General features: G+C 41.1%; 1 protein-coding gene across 3 annotated transcripts in view; it reads right to left on the bottom strand.

Moving 5' to 3' along the window:
• The window catches only part of tbk1 (TANK-binding kinase 1), a 52,395-nt gene that overhangs the window by 8,976 nt on the left and 19,358 nt on the right, over positions 1-24,061 (bottom strand). For all 3 annotated transcript variants that reach the window (XM_053650648.1, XM_053650647.1, XM_053650649.1), the window contains exons 12-14: positions 21,080-21,181; positions 20,660-20,738; positions 12,470-12,591 (exon numbers count right to left, since the gene is read on the bottom strand). In XM_053650648.1, the coding sequence (XP_053506623.1) occupies positions 12,470-12,591; positions 20,660-20,738; positions 21,080-21,181 (303 nt within the window). The remainder of the gene's footprint in view (positions 1-12,469; positions 12,592-20,659; positions 20,739-21,079; positions 21,182-24,061) is intronic.

Raw genomic sequence — 24,061 nt, forward strand, 5'->3', positions numbered from 1 at the left:
TGACACACTAGACTGTACGCTTTATATTGACACACTAGACTGTACGCTTTATATTGACACACTAGACTGTACGCTTTATATTGACACACTAGACTGTACGCTTAATATTGACACACTAGACTGTACACTTAATATTGACACACTAGACTGTACACTTAATATTGACGTCCTAGACTGTACGCTTAATATTGACGTCCTAGACTGTACGCTTAATATTGACGTCCTAGACTGTACGCTTTATATTGACACACTAGACTGTACGCTTAATATTGACACACTAGACTGTACGCTTAATATTGACGTCCTAGACTGTACGCTTAATATTGACGTCCTAGACTGTACGCTTTATATTGACACACTAGACTGTACGCTTAATATTGACACACTAGACTGTACACTTAATATTGACACACTAGACTGTACACTTAATATTGACACACTAGACTGTACACTTAATATTGACACACTAGACTGTACACTTAATATTGACGTCCTAGACTGTACACTTAATATTGACGCACTAGACTGTACGCTTAATATTGACACACTAGACTGTACACTTAATATTGACACACTAGACTGTACACTTAATATTGACGTCCTAGACTGTACGCTTAATATTGACACACTAGACTGTACGCTTAATATTGACACACTAGACTGTACACTTAATATTGACGTCCTAGACTGTACACTTAATATTGACACACTAGACTGTACGCTTAATATTGACACACTAGACTGTACGCTTAATATTGACACACTAGACTGTACACTTAATATTGACGTCCTAGACTGTACACTTAATATTGACACACTAGACTGTACGCTTAATACTGACGTCCTAGACTGTACGCTTAATATTGACACACTAGACTGTACACTTAATATTGACACACTAGACTGTACACTTAATATTGACGTCCTAGACTGTACACTTAATATTGACGTCCTAGACTGTACACTTAATATTGACACACTAGACTGTACACTTAATATTGACACACTAGACTGTACACTTAATATTGATGTCCTAGACTGTACACTTAATATTGACACACTAGACTGTACACTTAATATTGACATCCTAGACTGTACACTTAATATTGACGTCCTAGACTGTACACTTAATATTGACACACTAGACTGTACACTTAATATTGACGTCCTAGACTGTACACTTAATATTGACACACTAGATTGTACGCTTAATATTGACACACTAGACTGTACACTTAATATTGACACACTAGACTGTACGCTTAATATTGACGTCCTAGACTGTACACTTAATATTGACGTCCTAGACTGTACACTTAATATTGACACACTAGACTGTACACTTAATATTGACGTCCTAGACTGTACACTTAATATTGACGTCCTAGACTGTACACTTAATATTGACATCCTAGACTGTACACTTAATATTGACACACTAGACTGTACACTTAATATTGACGTCCTAGACTGTACACTTAATATTGACACACTAGACTGTACACTTAATATTGACGTCCTAGACTGTACACTTAATATTGACGTCCTAGACTGTACACTTAATATTGACACACTAGACTGTACACTTAATATTGACGTCCTAGACTGTACACTTAATATTGACGTCCTAGACTGTACGCTTAATATTGACACACTAGACTGTACGCTTAATATTGACGTCCTAGACTGTACGCTTAATATTGACACACTAGACTGTACGCTTAATATTGACACACTAGACTGTACGCTTAATATTGACACACTAGACTGTACGCTTAATATTGACACACTAGACTGTACACTTAATATTGACGTCCTAGACTGTACACTTAATATTGACGTCCTAGACTGTACACTTAATATTGACACACTAGACTGTACGCTTAATATTGACGTCCTAGACTGTACGCTTAATATTGACGTCCTAGACTGTACGCTTTATATTGACACACTAGACTGTACGCTTAATATTGACACACTAGACTGTACACTTAATATTGACACACTAGACTGTACACTTAATATTGACACACTAGACTGTACACTTAATATTGACACACTAGACTGTACACTTAATATTGACGTCCTAGACTGTACACTTAATATTGACGCACTAGACTGTACACTTAATATTGACACACTAGACTGTACGCTTAATATTGACGTCCTAGACTGTACGCTTAATATTGACACACTAGACTGTACGCTTAATATTGACACACTAGACTGTACGCTTAATATTGACACACTAGACTGTACACTTAATATTGACGTCCTAGACTGTACACTTAATATTGACACACTAGACTGTACGCTTAATACTGACGTCCTAGACTGTACGCTTAATATTGACACACTAGACTGTACACTTAATATTGACACACTAGACTGTACACTTAATATTGACGTCCTAGACTGTACACTTAATATTGACGTCCTAGACTGTACACTTAATATTGACACACTAGACTGTACACTTAATATTGACACACTAGACTGTACACTTAATATTGATGTCCTAGACTGTACACTTAATATTGACACACTAGACTGTACACTTAATATTGACATCCTAGACTGTACACTTAATATTGACACACTAGACTGTACACTTAATATTGACGTCCTAGACTGTACACTTAATATTGACACACTAGATTGTACGCTTAATATTGACACACTAGACTGTACACTTAATATTGACACACTAGACTGTACGCTTAATATTGACGTCCTAGACTGTACACTTAATATTGACGTCCTAGACTGTACACTTAATATTGACACACTAGACTGTACACTTAATATTGACGTCCTAGACTGTACACTTAATATTGACGTCCTAGACTGTACACTTAATATTGACATCCTAGACTGTACACTTAATATTGACACACTAGACTGTACACTTAATATTGACGTCCTAGACTGTACACTTAATATTGACACACTAGACTGTACACTTAATATTGACGTCCTAGACTGTACACTTAATATTGACGTCCTAGACTGTACACTTAATATTGACGTCCTAGACTGTACACTTAATATTGACACACTAGACTGTACACTTAATATTGACGTCCTAGACTGTACACTTAATATTGACATCCTAGACTGTACACTTAATATTGACGTCCTAGACTGTACACTTAATATTGACACACTAGACTGTACACTTAATATTGACATCCTAGACTGTACACTTAATATTGACACACTAGACTGTACACTTAATATTGACACACTAGACTGTACACTTAATATTGACACACTAGACTGTACGCTTAATATTGACACACTAGACTGTACGCTTAATATTGACACACTAGACTGTACGCTTAATATTGACACACTAGACTGTACACTTAATATTGACACACTAGACTGTACACTTAATATTGACACACTAGACTGTACACTTAATATTGACACACTAGACTGTACACTTAATATTGACACACTAGACTGTACGCTTAATATTGACGTCCTAGACTGTACGCTTAATATTGACACACTAGACTGTACGCTTAATATTGACACACTAGACTGTACACTTAATATTGACACACTAGACTGTACGCTTAATATTGACACACTAGACTGTACGCTTAATATTGACGTCCTAGACTGTACGCTTAATATTGACGTCCTAGACTGTACGCTTAATATTGACGTCCTAGACTGTACGCTTAATATTGACACACTAGACTGTACGCTTAATATTGACACACTAGACTGTACGCTTAATATTGACGTCCTAGACTGTACGCTTAATATTGACACACTAGACTGTACACTTAATATTGACACACTAGACTGTACACTTAATATTGACACACTAGACTGTACGCTTAATATTGACACACTAGACTGTACACTTAATATTGACACACTAGACTGTACGCTTAATATTGACACACTAGACTGTACACTTAATATTGACACACTAGACTGTACGCTTAATATTGACGTCCTAGACTGTACGCTTAATATTGACACACTAGACTGTACACTTAATATTGACACACTAGACTGTACACTTAATATTGACACACTAGACTGTACGCTTAATATTGACACACTAGACTGTACACTTAATATTGACACACTAGACTGTACGCTTAATATTGACGTCCTAGACTGTACGCTTAATATTGACACACTAGACTGTACACTTAATATTGACACACTAGACTGTACGCTTAATATTGACACACTAGACTGTACGCTTAATATTGACACACTAGACTGTACACTTAATATTGACACACTAGACTGTACGCTTAATATTGATGTCCTAGACTGTACGCTTAATATTGACACACTAGACTGTACGCTTAATATTGACACACTAGACTGTACACTTAATATTGACACACTAGACTGTACACTTAATATTGACACACTAGACTGTACACTTAATATTGACGTCCTAGACTGTACACTTAATATTGACACACTAGACTGTACGCTTAATATTGACACACTAGACTGTACGCTTAATATTGACGTCCTAGACTGTACGCTTAATATTGACGTCCTAGACTGTACACTTAATATTGACACACTAGACTGTACACTTAATATTGACACACTAGACTGTACGCTTAATATTGACACACTAGACTGTACACTTAATATTGACGTCCTAGACTGTACACTTAATATTGACGTCCTAGACTGTACGCTTAATATTGACGTCCTAGACTGTACACTTAATATTGACACACTAGACTGTACACTTAATATTGACGTCCTAGACTGTACACTTAATATTGACGCACTAGACTGTACGCTTAATATTGACACACTAGACTGTACACTTAATATTGACACACTAGACTGTACGCTTAATATTGACGTCCTAGACTGTACGCTTAATATTGACACACTAGACTGTACACTTAATATTGACACACTAGACTGTACACTTAATATTGACGTCCTAGACTGTACACTTAATATTGACATCCTAGACTGTACACTTAATATTGACGTCCTAGACTGTACGCTTAATATTGACGTCCTAGACTGTACGCTTAATATTGACACACTAGACTGTACACTTAATATTGACACACTAGACTGTACACTTAATATTGACGTCCTAGACTGTACACTTAATATTGACACACTAGACTGTACACTTAATATTGACATCCTAGACTGTACACTTAATATTGACACACTAGACTGTACACTTAATATTGACGTCCTAGACTGTACGCTTAATATTGACGTCCTAGACTGTACACTTAATATTGACACACTAGACTGTACACTTAATATTGACACACTAGACTGTACACTTAATATTGACGTCCTAGACTGTACACTTAATATTGACACACTAGACTGTACACTTAATATTGACATCCTAGACTGTACACTTAATATTGACACACTAGACTGTACGCTTAATATTGAAGTCCTAGACTGTACGCTTAATATTGACGTCCTAGACTGTACGCTTAATATTGACATCCTAGACTGTACACTTAATATTGACGTCCTAGACTGTACACTTAATATTGACACACTAGACTGTACACTTAATATTGACGTCCTAGACTGTACGCTTAATATTGACACACTAGACTGTACGCTTAATATTGACGTCCTAGACTGTACACTTAATATTGACATCCTAGACTGTACACTTAATATTGACACACTAGACTGTACACTTAATATTGACACACTAGACTGTACACTTAATATTGACGTCCTAGACTGTACACTTAATATTGACGTCCTAGACTGTACGCTTAATATTGACGTCCTAGACTGTACGCTTAATATTGACGCACTAGACTGTACGCTTAATATTGACGCACTAGACTGTACGCTTAATATTGACGCACTAGACTGTACGCTTAATATTGACGCACTAGACTGTACGCTTAATATTGACGTCCTAGACTGTACACTTCATATTGACATCCTAGACTGTACGCTTAATATTGACGCACTAGACTGTACGCTTAATATTGACGCACTAGACTGTACGCTTAATATTGACGTCCTAGACTGTACACTTAATATTGACGCCCTAGACTGTACACTTAATATTGACGTCCTAGACTGTACACTTAATATTGACACACTAGACTGTACACTTAATATTGACACAGTAGACTGTACACTTAATATTGACGTCCTAGACTGTACGCTTAATATTGACGTCCTAGACTGTACGCTTAATATTGACACACTAGACTGTACACTTAATATTGACACACTAGACTGTACACTTAATATTGACACACTAGACTGTACACTTAATATTGACACACTAGACTGTACGCTTAATATTGACACACTAGACTGTACGCTTAATATTGACACACTAGACTGTACACTTAATATTGACACACTAGACTGTACACTTAATATTGACACACTAGACTGTACACTTAATATTGACACACTAGACTGTACGCTTAATATTGACACACTAGACTGTACACTTAATATTGACACACTAGACTGTACACTTAATATTGACACACTAGACTGTACACTTAATATTGACGTCCTAGACTGTACGCTTAATATTGACGTCCTAGACTGTACGCTTAATATTGACGTCCTAGACTGTACGCTTAATATTGACACACTAGACTGTACGCTTAATATTGACACACTAGACTGTACACTTAATATTGACACACTAGACTGTACACTTAATATTGACACACTAGACTGTACGCTTAATATTGACGTCCTAGACTGTACGCTTAATATTGACGTCCTAGACTGTACGCTTAATATTGACACACTAGACTGTACGCTTAATATTGACACACTAGACTGTACACTTAATATTGACACACTAGACTGTACGCTTAATATTGACGTCCTAGACTGTACGCTTAATATTGACACACTAGACTGTACACTTAATATTGACGTCCTAGACTGTACGCTTAATATTGACGTCCTAGACTGTACACTTAATATTGACGTCCTAGACTGTACACTTAATATTGACACACTAGACTGTACGCTTAATATTGACGTCCTAGACTGTACGCTTAATATTGACGTCCTAGACTGTACGCTTAATATTGACACACTAGACTGTACGCTTAATATTGACACACTAGACTGTACACTTAATATTGACACACTAGACTGTACACTTAATATTGACGTCCTAGACTGTACACTTAATATTGACGCACTAGACTGTACACTTAATATTGACACACTAGACTGTACACTTAATATTGACACACTAGACTGTACGCTTAATATTGACGTCCTAGACTGTACGCTTAATATTGACACACTAGACTGTACACTTAATATTGACACACTAGACTGTACACTTAATATTGACACACTAGACTGTACACTTAATATTGACACACTAGACTGTACGCTTAATATTGACACACTAGACTGTACGCTTAATATTGACACACTAGACTGTACGCTTAATATTGACGTCCTAGACTGTACGCTTAATATTGACGTCCTAGACTGTACGCTTAATATTGACGTCCTAGACTGTACGCTTAATATTGACACACTAGACTGTACACTTATTATTGACACACTAGACTGTACGCTTAATATTGACACACTAGACTGTACGCTTAATATTGACGTCCTAGACTGTACGCTTAATATTGACGTCCTAGACTGTACGCTTAATATTGACACACTAGACTGTACGCTTAATATTGACACACTAGACTGTACACTTAATATTGACACACTAGACTGTACACTTAATATTGACACACTAGACTGTACACTTAATATTGACGTCCTAGACTGTACGCTTAATATTGACGTCCTAGACTGTACGCTTAATATTGACGTCCTAGACTGTACGCTTAATATTGACACACTAGACTGTACACTTAATATTGACACACTAGACTGTACGCTTAATATTGACGTCCTAGACTGTACGCTTAATATTGACACACTAGACTGTACACTTAATATTGACGTCCTAGACTGTACGCTTAATATTGACGTCCTAGACTGTACACTTAATATTGACGTCCTAGACTGTACACTTAATATTGACACACTAGACTGTACGCTTAATATTGACGTCCTAGACTGTACGCTTAATATTGACGTCCTAGACTGTACGCTTAATATTGACGTCCTAGACTGTACGCTTAATATTGACACACTAGACTGTACACTTAATATTGACACACTAGACTGTACACTTAATATTGACACACTAGACTGTACGCTTAATATTGACGTCCTAGACTGTACGCTTAATATTGACACACTAGACTGTACACTTAATATTGACACACTAGACTGTACGCTTAATATTGACGTCCTAGACTGTACGCTTAATATTGACACACTAGACTGTACGCTTAATATTGACGTCCTAGACTGTACGCTTAATATTGACGTCCTAGACTGTACGCTTAATATTGACACACTAGACTGTACACTTAATATTGACACACTAGACTGTACGCTTAATATTGACACACTAGACTGTACACTTAATATTGACACACTAGACTGTACGCTTAATATTGACGTCCTAGACTGTACGCTTAATATTGACACACTAGACTGTACACTGAATATTGACACACTAGACTGTACGCTTAATATTGACGTCCTAGACTGTACACTTAATATTGACACACTAGACTGTACGCTTAATATTGACACACTAGACTGTACGCTTAATATTGACACACTAGACTGTACACTTAATATTGACACACTAGACTGTACACTTAATATTGACACACTAGACTGTACACTTAATATTGACACACTAGACTGTACGCTTAATATTGACGTCCTAGACTGTACGCTTAATATTGACACACTAGACTGTACGCTTAATATTGACGTCCTAGACTGTACACTTAATATTGACGTCCTAGACTGTACACTTAATATTGACACACTAGACTGTACGCTTAATATTGACACACTAGACTGTACGCTTAATATTGACGTCCTAGACTGTACGCTTAATATTGACACACTAGACTGTACACTTAATATTGACACACTAGACTGTACGCTTAATATTGACACACTAGACTGTACACTTAATATTGACGTCCTAGACTGTACACTTAATATTGACACACTAGACTGTACACTTAATATTGACGTCCTAGACTGTACACTTAATATTGACACACTAGACTGTACACTTAATATTGACACACTAGACTGTACACTTAATATTGACACACTAGACTGTACACTTAATATTGACGTCCTAGACTGTACGCTTAATATTGACACACTAGACTGTACGCTTAATATTGACACACTAGACTGTACACTTAATATTGACACACTAGACTGTACACTTAACATTGACACACTAGACTGTACACTTAATATTGACGTCCTAGACTGTACACTTAATATTGACACACTAGACTGTACGCTTAATATTGACACACTAGACTGTACACTTAATATTGACGTCCTAGACTGTACACTTAATATTGACACACTAGACTGTACACTTAATATTGACGTCCTAGACTGTACACTTAATATTGACACACTAGACTGTACACTTAATATTGACACACTAGACTGTACACTTAATATTGACACACTAGACTGTACACTTAATATTGACGTCCTAGACTGTACGCTTAATATTGACACACTAGACTGTACGCTTAATATTGACACACTAGACTGTACACTTAATATTGACACACTAGACTGTACACTTAATATTGACACACTAGACTGTACACTTAATATTGACACACTAGACTGTACACTTAATATTGACGTCCTAGACTGTACACTTAATATTGACACACTAGACTGTACGCTTAATATTGACACACTAGACTGTACACTTAATATTGACGTCCTAGACTGTACACTTTATATTGACACACTAGACTGTACACTTAATATTGACACACTAGACTGTACACTTAATATTGACACACTAGACTGTACGCTTAATATTGACGTCCTAGACTGTACGCTTAATATTGACACACTAGACTGTACGCTTAATATTGACGTCCTAGACTGTACACTTAATATTGACGTCCTAGACTGTACACTTAATATTGACACACTAGACTGTACGCTTAATATTGACACACTAGACTGTACGCTTAATATTGACGTCCTAGACTGTACGCTTAATATTGACACACTAGACTGTACACTTAATATTGACACACTAGACTGTACGCTTAATATTGACACACTAGACTGTACACTTAATATTGACGTCCTAGACTGTACACTTAATATTGACACACTAGACTGTACACTTAATATTGACGTCCTAGACTGTACACTTAATATTGACACACTAGACTGTACACTTAATATTGACACACTAGACTGTACACTTAATATTGACACACTAGACTGTACACTTAATATTGACGTCCTAGACTGTACGCTTAATATTGACACACTAGACTGTACGCTTAATATTGACACACTAGACTGTACACTTAATATTGACACACTAGACTGTACACTTAACATTGACACACTAGACTGTACACTTAATATTGACGTCCTAGACTGTACACTTAATATTGACACACTAGACTGTACGCTTAATATTGACACACTAGACTGTACACTTAATATTGACGTCCTAGACTGTACACTTTATATTGACACACTAGACTGTACACTTAATATTGACACACTAGACTGTACACTTAATATTGACGTCCTAGACTGTACACTTTATATTGACACACTAGACTGTACACTTAATATTGACACACTAGACTGTACACTTAATATTGACATCCTAGACTGTACACTTAATATTGACACACTAGACTGTACACTTAATATTGACGTCCTAGACTGTACACTTAATATTGACACACTAGACTGTACACTTAATATTGACGTCCTAGACTGTACACTTAATATTGACACACTAGACTGTACGCTTAATATTGACACACTAGACTGTACACTTAATATTGACGTCCTAGACTGTACGCTTAATATTGACACACTAGACTGTACGCTTAATATTGACACACTAGACTGTACGCTTAATATTGACACACTAGACTGTACACTTAATATTGACGTCCTAGACTGTACGCTTAATATTGACACACTAGACTGTACGCTTAATATTGACACACTAGACTGTACACTTAATATTGACGTCCTAGACTGTACACTTAATATTGACGTCCTAGACTGTACACTTAATATTGACACACTAGACTGTACACTTAATACTGACGTCCTAGACTGTACACTTAATATTGACACACTAGACTGTACACTTAATATTGACACACTAGACTGTACACTTAATATTGACGTCCTAGACTGTACGCTTAATATTGACACACTAGACTGTACACTTAATATTGACACACTAGACTGTACACTTAATATTGACACACTAGACTGTACACTTAATATTGACACACTAGACTGTACACTTAATATTGACGTCCTAGACTGTACACTTCATATTGACATCCTAGACTGTACGCTTAATATTGACGTCCTAGACTGTACACTTAATATTGACACACTAGACTGTACACTTAATATTGACACACTAGACTGTACACTTCATATTGACGTCCTAGACTGTACACTTCATATTGACGTCCTAGACAAGAACATTATCTTAGCAAGTGAGAATATTTTGAATAAAGGAAAGATTAGCTAATATTTACTCATTATAATATTATTATGTAAAAAATGTTTGATTTTGCTGTGTTTTTGTTTTTTTACTTGGTGAAATCGCAGTCAGACGAAATAGTTTTGCGCGGTCTTTCACAGTGATGTTTGTTGGTAAACGAGACCTTTCGGCTGTACTCATGTTCGACGCACGTGAATCGAAGATGGCGTTGGCTGAATGCGCGCCGTGATGACGTCACGTGACGCGTCTTGGCCCAAATTTTTTTTTAAATCGCTTCAAAAGCTCCTCTGAATATCGCGGCTTTTGCTTGATTTTGCGTTCATTTCTGCGATCGTGAAATCCTGGAGAGACTGAAAAATAATGTCCTCCTCACACCCCTGGGGTTTGGGGGGTTCCTCCGGGTACTCCGGTTTCCTCCACCAGTCCAAAGACAGTATGTGCTGTAGGCTTATTGGCATTTCCAAATTGTTCGTGTGTGAATGGGTGTGTGAGTGTGTGTGCGATTGGGCCCTGTGATGGGTTGGTACCCCGTCCAGAGTGTCCCCCCCACCTTGTGCCCCGAGGTCCCTGGGATAGGCTCTGAGACCCTGTGTAGGATAAGTGGTATGGAAAATGGATGGGTGGATGGACATTGTATTACTTTTCGACACGTACCTGCTGTGTATATACATTCATTATAATTGATTGAAAAATACTTTTCATCTGTTATTGGATAATCTGGGGTTCCTCCCCCGACCAGAAAACCCTTGCAGTGATTTTAGCATGCAGTACCCTCTCTCGCTCTGATACATGACTAGATTCATGAATGAAATTCCTCACTTTCTGTCTTCAGGATGTGTGCCCACTTGCTGTGTCCATGTATCTGTCATCATTCCTCCGGGAAGGAATTTGTTTTTGAGGTCTTGCATGGTCTGATCCATGGAGCCTAGTGAGTTAGACAGCTGCGTGCAGAGGAAACAAACATGAGAATGTGTGTGCTTAATGTGTGCAGAGATATATTCATTCAGGGCTGAACACTACTACTACTGCTACCGCTGCTACTACTACTGCTACCGCTACTGCTGCTACTACTGCTACCGCTGCTACTACTACTGCTACCGCTGCTACTACTACTGCTACCGCTACTGCTGCTACTACTTCTACCGCTGCTACTACTACTGCTACCGCTGCTACTACTACTGCTACCGCTACCGCTGCTACTACTGCTACCGCTACTGCTGCTACTACTACTGCTACCGCTACTGCTGCTACTACTGCTACCGCTACTGCTGCTACTACTACTGCTACCGCTGCTACTACTACTGCTACCGCTACCGCTGCTACTACTGCTACCGCTACTGCTGCTACTACTACTGCTACCGCTACTGCTGCTACTACTGCTACCGCTACTGCTGCTACTACTACTGCTACCGCTACCGCTGCTACTACTGCTACCGCTACTGCTGCTACTACTACTGCTACCGCTACTGCTGCTACTACTGCTACCGCTGCTACTACTACTGCTACCGCTACCGCTGCTACTACTACCGCTACCACTGCTACTACTACTGCTACCGCTGCTACTACCACTGCTACTACTACTGCTACCGCTGCTACTACTACTGCTACCGCTACTGCTGCTACTACTACTGCTACCGCTGCTACTACTACTGCTACTGCTACTGCTGCTACTACTACTGCTACTACTACTGCTACCGCTGCTACTACTACCGCTGCTACTACTACTGCTACCACTACAGCTGCTACTACTACTGCTACCACTGCTATTACTACTGCTACCGCTACTACTACTACTACTACTACTACTACTGCTACCGCTGCTACTACTACCGCTGCTACTACTACTGCTACCACTACAGCTGCTACTACTACTGCTACCACTGCTATTACTACTGCTACCGCTACTGCTGCTACTACTACTACTGCTACCACTGCTACTACTACTGCTACCGCTACTGCTGCTACTACTACTGCTACCGCTGCTACTACTACTGCTACCACTGCTACTACTACTGCTACTGCTGCTACTACTACTGCTACTACTACTGCTACCACTGCTACTACTACTGCTACCGCTACTGCTGCTACTACTACTGCTACCGCTACTGCTGCTACTACTACTGCTACCGCTACTGCTGCTACTACTACTGCTACCGCTGCTACTACTACTGCTACCACTGCTACTACTACTGCTACCGCTACTGCTGCTACTACTACTGCTACCACTGCTACTACTACTGCTACCGCTACTGCTGCTACTACTACTGCTACCGCTGCTACTACTACTGCTACCACTGCTACTACTACTGCTACCGCTACTGCTGCTACTACTACTGCTACCGCTGCTACTACTACTGCTACTGCTACCACTACTACTGCTACCGCTGCTACTACTACTGCTACCGCTGCTACTACTGCTACCGCTGCTACTACTGCTACCGCTGCTACTACTACTGCTACCGCTGCTACTACTACTGCTACCGCTACTGCTGCTACTACTACTGCTACTACTACTGCTACTACTACAGCTACCGCTGCTACTACTACTACTACTACTACTACTACTGCTACCGCTGCTACTACTACCGCTGCTACTACTACCGCTGCTACTACTACTGCTACCACTACAGCTGCTACTACTACTGCTACCACTGCTATTACTACTGCTACCGCTACTGCTGCTACTACTACTACTGCTACCACTGCTACTACTACTGCTACCGCTACTGCTGCTACTACTACTGCTACCGCTGCTACTACTACTGCTACCACTGCTACTACTACTGCTACTGCTGCTACTACTACTGCTACTACTACTGCTACCACTGCTACTACTACTGCTACCGCTACTGCTGCTACTACTACTGCTACCGCTACTGCTGCTACTACTACTGCTACCGCTACTGCTGCTACTACTACTGCTACCGCTGCTACTACTACTGCTACCACTGCTACTACTACTGCTACCGCTACTGCTGCTACTACTACTGCTACCACTGCTACTACTACTGCTACCGCTACTGCTGCTACTACTACTGCTACCGCTGCTACTACTACTGCTACCACTGCTACTACTACTGCTACCGCTACTGCTGCTACTACTACTGCTACCGCTGCTACTACTACTGCTACTGCTACCACTACTACTGCTACCGCTGCTACTACTACTGCTACCGCTGCTACTACTGCTACCGCTGCTACTACTACTGCTACCGCTGCTACTACTACTGCTACCGCTGCTACTACTACTGCTACCGCTACTGCTGCTACTACTACTGCTACTACTACTGCTACCGCTGCTACTACTACCGCTGCTACTACTACTGCTACCACTACAGCTGCTACTACTACTGCTACCGCTACCGCTGCTACTACTACTGCTACCGCTGCTACTACTACTGCTACCGCTACCGCTGCTACTACTACTGCTACCGCTGCTACTACTACTGCTACCGCTACTGCTGCTACTACTACTGCTACCGCTACTGCTGCTACTACTGCTACCGCTACTGCTGCTACTACTACTGCTACCGCTGCTACTACTACTGCTACCGCTACCGCTGCTACTACTGCTACCGCTACTGCTGCTACTACTACTGCTACCGCTACTGCTGCTACTACTGCTACCGCTGCTACTACTACTGCTACCGCTACCGCTGCTACTACTACCGCTACCACTGCTACTACTACTGCTACCGCTGCTACTACCACTGCTACTACTACTGCTACCGCTGCTACTACTACTGCTACCGCTACTGCTGCTACTACTACTGCTACCGCTGCTACTACTACTGCTACTGCTACTGCTGCTACTACTACTGCTACTACTACTGCTACCGCTGCTACTACTACCGCTGCTACTACTACTGCTACCACTACAGCTGCTACTACTACTGCTACCGCTACCGCTGCTACTACTACTGCTACCGCTGCTACTACTACTGCTACCGCTACTGCTGCTACTACTACTGCTACTACTACTGCTACTACTACTGCTACCGCTGCTACTACTACTACTACTACTACTACTACTGCTACCGCTGCTACTACTACCGCTGCTACTACTACTGCTACCACTACAGCTGCTACTACTACTGCTACCACTGCTATTACTACTGCTACCGCTACTGCTGCTACTACTACTACTGCTACCACTGCTACTACTACTGCTACCGCTACTGCTGCTACTACTACTGCTACCGCTGCTACTACTACTGCTACCACTGCTACTACTACTGCTACTGCTGCTACTACTACTGCTACTACTACTGCTACCACTGCTACTACTACTGCTACTGCTGCTACTACTACTGCTACCGCTACTGCTGCTACTACTACTGCTACCGCTACTGCTGCTACTACTACTGCTACCGCTGCTACTACTACTGCTACCACTGCTACTACTACTGCTACCGCTACTGCTGCTACTACTACTGCTACCACTGCTACTACTACTGCTACCGCTACTGCTGCTACTACTACTGCTACCGCTGCTACTACTACTGCTACCACTGCTACTACTACTGCTACCGCTACTGCTGCTACTACTACTGCTACCGCTGCTACTACTACTGCTACTGCTACCACTACTACTGCTACCGCTGCTACTACTACTGCTACCGCTGCTACTACTGCTACCGCTGCTACTACTGCTACCGCTGCTACTACTACTGCTACCGCTGCTACTACTACTGCTACCGCTACTGCTGCTACTACTACTGCTACTACTACTGCTACTACTACAGCTACCGCTGCTACTACTACTACTACTACTACTACTACTGCTACCGCTGCTACTACTACCGCTGCTACTACTACCGCTGCTACTACTACTGCTACCACTACAGCTGCTACTACTACTGCTACCACTGCTATTACTACTGCTACCGCTACTGCTGCTACTACTACTACTGCTACCACTGCTACTACTACTGCTACCGCTACTGCTGCTACTACTACTGCTACCGCTGCTACTACTACTGCTACCACTGCTACTACTACTGCTACTGCTGCTACTACTACTGCTACTACTACTGCTACCACTGCTACTACTACTGCTACCGCTACTGCTGCTACTACTACTGCTACCGCTACTGCTGCTACTACTACTGCTACCGCTACTGCTGCTACTACTACTGCTACCGCTGCTACTACTACTGCTACCACTGCTACTACTACTGCTACCGCTACTGCTGCTACTACTACTGCTACCACTGCTACTACTACTGCTACCGCTACTGCTGCTACTACTACTGCTACCGCTGCTACTACTACTGCTACCACTGCTACTACTACTGCTACCGCTACTGCTGCTACTACTACTGCTACCGCTGCTACTACTACTGCTACTGCTACCACTACTACTGCTACCGCTGCTACTACTACTGCTACCGCTGCTACTACTGCTACCGCTGCTACTACTACTGCTACCGCTGCTACTACTACTGCTACCGCTACTGCTGCTACTACTACTGCTACTACTACTGCTACCGCTGCTACTACTACCGCTGCTACTACTACTGCTACCACTACAGCTGCTACTACTACTGCTACCGCTACCGCTGCTACTACTACTGCTACCGCTGCTACTACTACTGCTACCGCTACCGCTGCTACTACTACTGCTACCGCTGCTACTACTACTGCTACCGCTACTGCTGCTACTACTACTGCTACCGCTACCGCTGCTACTACTACTGCTACCGCTGCTACTACTACTGCTACCGCTACTGCTGCTACTACTACTGCTACTACTACTGCTACTACTACTGCTACCGCTGCTACTACTACTGCTACCACTACAGCTGCTACTACTACTGCTACCACTGCTATTACTACTGCTACCGCTACTGCTGCTACTACTACTACTACTGCTACCACTGCTACTACTACTGCTACCGCTACTGCTGCTACTACTACTGCTACCGCTGCTACTACTACTGCTACCACTGCTACTACTACTGCTACCGCTACTGCTGCTACTACTACTGCTACCGCTGCTACTACTACTGCTACCGCTACTGCTGCTACTACTGCTACCGCTGCTACTACTACTGCTACCGCTACCGCTGCTACTACTACTGCTACCGCTACCGCTGCTACCGCTACCGCTGCTACTACTACTGCTACCGCTGCTACTACTACTGCTACCGCTGCTACTACTACTGCTACTACTACTGCTACCGCTGCTACTACTACCGCTACCGCTGCTACTACTACTGCTACTACAATTACTGCTACTACTACTGCTACCGCTGCTACTACTACTGCTGCTACTACAACTACTACCACTACTGCTACCGCTCTACAACTACTACCACTACTACAACTACTACCACCACAGCTACTACTACTGCAACTACTACTACCACTACTACTACTGCTACTACTACCGCTACCGCTACTACTACTACCGCTGCTACTACATCTAATACCACTACTGCTACCACTACTGCTACTACAACTACTGCTACCGCTACTACAACTACCACTACTACTGCTGCTACAACTACTACCGCTACTACTACTGCTACCGCTGCTACTACTGCTACCGCTGCTACTACAACTACTGCTACTACAACTACTACTGCTGCTATTACAACTGCTACCACTGCTGCTACTACTACTGCTACCCCTGCTACTACCACTGCTACTACCACTGCTACCCCTGCTACTACAACTACTACTACTGCTACTGCTGCTACTACTACTGCTGCTATTACTACTACTACTGCTACTACAACTACTGCTACCCCTGCTACTACAACTACTACTACTGCTGCTACTACTGCTACCGCTGCTATTACTACTGCTGCTATTACTACTACTACTGCTACTACAACTACTGCTACCCCTGCTACTACTACTGCTACCGCTGCTATTACTGCTACTACTACTACAACTACTACAACTGCTACCGCTGCTACTACTACTGCTACTACAACTACTACTACCACTACTACAACTACTACCACTACTACTACCGCTACTACAACTACTACCACTACTACTGCTACTACAACTACTACCAGCTACTACTACTGCTGCTACTACCTTGCTACTACAACTATTACTGCTACTACTACTGCTACTACTACTGCTACCACTATTGCTACTACAACTACTACTACTGCTACCGCTACTACTGCTACTACAACTACTACCACCGCTGCTACTACTACAACTACTACCACTACTGCTACTACAACTACTACCACTACTGCTACCGCTGCTACTACAACTACTACTACCACTACTACTACTGCTACTACTACCGCTACCGCTACTACTACTACCGCTGCTACTACATCTACTACCACTACTGCTACCACTACTGCTACTACAACTACTGCTACCGCTACTACAACTACCACTACTACTGCTGCTACAACTACTACCGCTACTACTACTGCTACCGCTGCTACTACTGCTACCGCTGCTACTACAACTACTGCTACTACAACTACTACTGCTGCTATTACAACTGCTACCACTGCTGCTACTACCACTGCTACCCCTGCTACTACCACTGCTACTACCACTGCTACCCCTGCTACTACAACTACTACTACTGCTACTGCTGCTACTACTACTGCTGCTATTACTACTACTACTGCTACTACAACTACTGCTACCCCTGCTACTACAACTACTACTACTGCTGCTACTACTGCTACCGCTGCTATTACTACTGCTGCTATTACTACTACTACTGCTACTACAACTACTGCTACCCCTGCTACTACTACTGCTACCGCTGCTATTACTGCTACTACTACTACAACTACTACAACTGCTACCGCTGCTACTACTACTGCTACTACAACTACTACTACCACAACTACTACCACTACTACAACTACTACCACTACCGCTACTACAACTACTACCACTACTACTGCTACTACAACTACTACCAGCTACTACTACTGCTGCTACTACCTTGCTACTACAACTATTACTGCTACTACTACTGCTACTACTACTGCTACCACTATTGCTACTACAACTACTACTACTGCTACCGCTACTACTGCTACTACAACTACTACCACCGCTGCTACTACTACAACTACTACCACTACTGCTACTACAACTACTACCACTACTGCTACCGCTGCTACTACAACTACTACCACTACTACTACAACTACCACTACTACCACTGCTACAACTACTACTACTGCTGTTACTACTACTACTACTGCTACCACTGCTACTACAACTACTACCGCTACTACTACTGCTACTACTACAGCTACCGCTGCTACTACTACTGCTACTACAACTACCACTACTGCTACCGCTGCTACTACTGCTGCTACTGCAACTACTACCACTACTGCTACTACCGCTGCTACTGCTACTACTACTACCGCAACTACTACTGCTGCTACTACTACTGCTACTACTACTACCGCTGCTACTACTACTGCTGCTACTACTACTGCTACCGCTGCTACTATTACTGCTACCGCTGCTACTACTACTGCTACTACAACTACTACCACTACTGCTACTACTACTGCTACTACAACTACTACTACCACTACTACCGCTGCTACTACTACCGCTACCGCTACTACTACTGCTACTACTACCGCTGCTACTACATCTAATACCACTACTGCTACCACTACTGCTACTACAACTACTGCTACCGCTACTACAACTACCACTACTACTGCTGCTACAACTACTACCGCTACTACTACTGCTACCGCTGCTACTACTGCTACCGCTACTACAACTACTACTACCGCTACTACAACTACTACCACTGCTACCACTGCTGCTACTACAACTACTACCACTACCACCAGTAATAATAGTAATATTATTATTATTAATACCACTACTACTACCAATAACAATAATAATAATAATAATAATAATAATGACAATAAAAGTCTTCATTGACCTCAGTTACTAGATTGACTCGGAGTTAAGCGTGTCTCTAGTGTTGGACAAAAACTAGCTGTTTGTAGAGAAATAATAACGGACGCTTACTCTCATCACTTTCTTGTGCAAGTCCGGGATTTCATCATAATCGGCTGATAACATGTTTCCCTCCATTAATGCTCCACATCTACAAACAAACAAAAAAAAAACCAGACAGTGCTGATTAATTAATAAATATTAATATTCATACACATACACCACCATCTCAAAAGAGCATCATCACTATAATGACAGTCAATACGCATGTGTCCACACTAATGCACAATCAATTTAAGGCTGATTTTAGGAAAATCAAACGATATCCAAGTTAGAAAATCACCTATATTTAAAAAATGATCACACAACATGCAGTTGTAAGTATTTAAACACATCTGGATCTGTTGTTCAATCGTTTATGCATGAAAGAGCGTATAAAGGTCTGTATATGATAAGCTTTATTTATCCTAGATGATGTTTCGCAGCTCTTACAGCTGTTCGGTCTTCTCCAGGGTTTGACTGCAGTGGTTACACATGTGGAAAACCTCAGCTTTCTTATGCGCCGCCTCCTTGAAGTCCTCCTTCATCAACTCTCTGTGAAAAACAAAAAAGGCACACTGAGCTTCGGGTCGTAATTAATGAACCGCCGATGCTTTATTTCTAATGCGGTGTGCATTGGCGTTTGAGTGAACCCTGCTTAATGATTAATGAAAAATAAAACTCAGTAGTTATTACTCTACCACTAGTGGGAATAGCTTTGTAATTGGATTGATGAACACACTGGATTAGAAATTAAAATGTATTTCCTATTTTATAGTTTTGACACCAAAAAGGTTGTACCAGACCTTACTGAATAATACCCGAGCTTACTTTAGTACAGGTAGGATCACCTCAAAAACATCACATGGGTATCCAAAACACAATAATAATCACACAGGAAGCAGGATACGCACTGGCGTTGGGGGAGTGGTTGGGATTTGAGGTATTTTAGGTATTTGTGGTATAAAAATCATCACTAATAAACACAGTTAAACTGATGTTAACTGTACAGTATACTTGTCTGACGTTAGTCGAGTCGAACCTACTGATTTTACACGAAGGAACTCAAAACGGAAAGCGAGAGCGCCGCATCAACGCATCTTTAAAGCAGGAAATTCAAGAGAACATGAAGAAAAGTTCGATAACGTGAGACTGGAGGAAGGGGGCGGAGCTTCCAAGGAGTTAGAAATGCTGCGTTCGGCTAAAACGAGGGAAACAAAAACTCAGAATTCCTACTTGGAAACCAAGGAAGGTCTGCTCAACCCCGAGTTCAGCAAGTGACGTCAAATCGAAATGGCTCCCCGGAGCATGAACAGTAAACGCAGTAGCGGCTCGATCACGTGACCTCGATCATTTTTGCCGACCTCGATATCTCCCATTGTGTTTACGTGCGTGTTTATTTACATAAGGACGAATGCCGCCAACATTTTAGCCGTTCGCGCCGCTTCTGTCCTCTCGTCCGCTCCGATGTTTTTTTACAATGTTTTTTGAAGAAGAAAAATCTCAAAAGAATAGTTTTAGTGTCTCAAATAATGCACTCGTAGTCAATAACGTCGGGGATTGAGCCGCTTAAGCTGCGTGAGCTGAAGCTGAACAGTGACTGGACAGCGGTAAAATGAAGCGCTTTACTAGCGGGTTAATTACCTCACCCAAACACATCCTATACACACATATGATATTGATCAGACATTTACACACAAGATAAACCTAATATTACAACCTGCTTCTGCACAAAACGAACGTAAGTAAGGTGCTACGATAAGTCACGTTGTGAATACGTTCTGTCCGTAACAACGCACTAAAACACACACAGTGAATAACTAAAGCATAACCAATTCACAATATATTACGATGAAGGTTATTTTTCACGCTATGGGCTATCGACCGATAGTTTAAATACATCCGATGATCAGGGCCGATCCTGTCAATCAAAAGAGGGCGGGAAAACACATTGATTTTGTGCTGTGTGTAAAGATGATGTCTCTTGTGTGGAATGACGACAAAACTGCACTTTGTAAGCGCTGTAAGCTCCGCACTACTAAATTTTTACACTGGAAGTGAGCAGCAGTGAAGCGGGAGTTTCGGCGTCGAGTCCAATTTTTTTTTTGCCTCGCTGCTCACGTTGAATTAAAGCGGCAGTACACCACTGAAAGATTTAAATGAAGATGAGTTGGCAAAAAAGTATATTTTGCACAGAAAAATATATTTATACAGTATCATATTTCATATCCAGTTAATGTTAAAAAAGTTGATATTATATATGACCAGTTTGATGTTCAGTGATGAAGCAGAAATGCTTGTGTTTGTGGTGAGTGAAGGACTACGTTTACATGGACAGCAGTAATGTAATTATTGACCTTAATCTGAGTAAGATAATAATGTGATTAAGGTGTTTACATGAGTGAGTCGCTTTTAGAATACTCCTGTCATGTTCCCGTTTTACATGTTTTAGAACATAATTAGATTAACAGCCCGCGTCATTACGTCACCGCGCCACGCCGTCCGACGTCCCTCCAGAATTTCACGTATCGACATACAGTTGGTCTTTGTTATGGTACCGTATACAGTTTTGGGTGTTTTTATAAAAAATTTTACGAACGCTTTAAGTGCAGTTAATTATTTGTCATGCTGTACGTGCTAATAGACGACTGCTTGAAACCGTGGGCTGCGTCCCAAACCGCGTACTTACCGTCTATATAGTAGCCGAGATACATGTATTTTTCCTCGCCACAGGCCTATAGTAGGCAAGTATGCGGTTTGGGACGCAGCCAAACTCTCTTGTTCGCCGTACAACGGCCGTGTGTGATCGTGTCCTGTCGTAAAATGCGGTGAAAACTCCCACACGACGTTCATAATGTGATTAAGGTGTTTACATGTCTGTAATACACGTCCATAATGCGACTAAAACAGGAATACTCCACATGTCTTAATTCCATTAGAGCTTAATTCGATTATGACCTTAATTAGATTAAGGTAAGTAAAAATTGCTGTTTACATGCTAGTTTCTTAATCAAAGTATGGTCTTAATCGGGTTAAGAGTGGATTATTGTTGTCCATGTAAACGCAGCTAATGTGAGACTAACAGGAGGGTTTTTAGTTTTTTTTTGTTGTTAATATGAATTAATAACGTTCAATAAATTAAGAAATGTTACTTTAATCTTCAGAATTGAGTTCATGTGTTAATGTTAATTAGAGTAATGTGTTTTCTGTTTATGAGACCAGTTACTGTGAAACAACTTGTTGAAATGGAAAGAATAAAGTTTTTATTTGCATTTCTTTTAGAATTCTTTTAAATTAATTATTATTAATTTAAAAGAAGGTATAGTAACAGAACTATCGTATCGGTTATCGGCCGATATCACTCTGAATAATCGGTTATCTGTATCGGCCGATATCGCTCTGAATAATCGGTTATCTGTATCGGCCGATATCGCT

This window comes from Ictalurus furcatus, chromosome 19 (assembly GCF_023375685.1).
Source record: "Ictalurus furcatus strain D&B chromosome 19, Billie_1.0, whole genome shotgun sequence".
Classification (NCBI taxonomy): domain Eukaryota; kingdom Metazoa; phylum Chordata; class Actinopteri; order Siluriformes; family Ictaluridae; genus Ictalurus; species Ictalurus furcatus.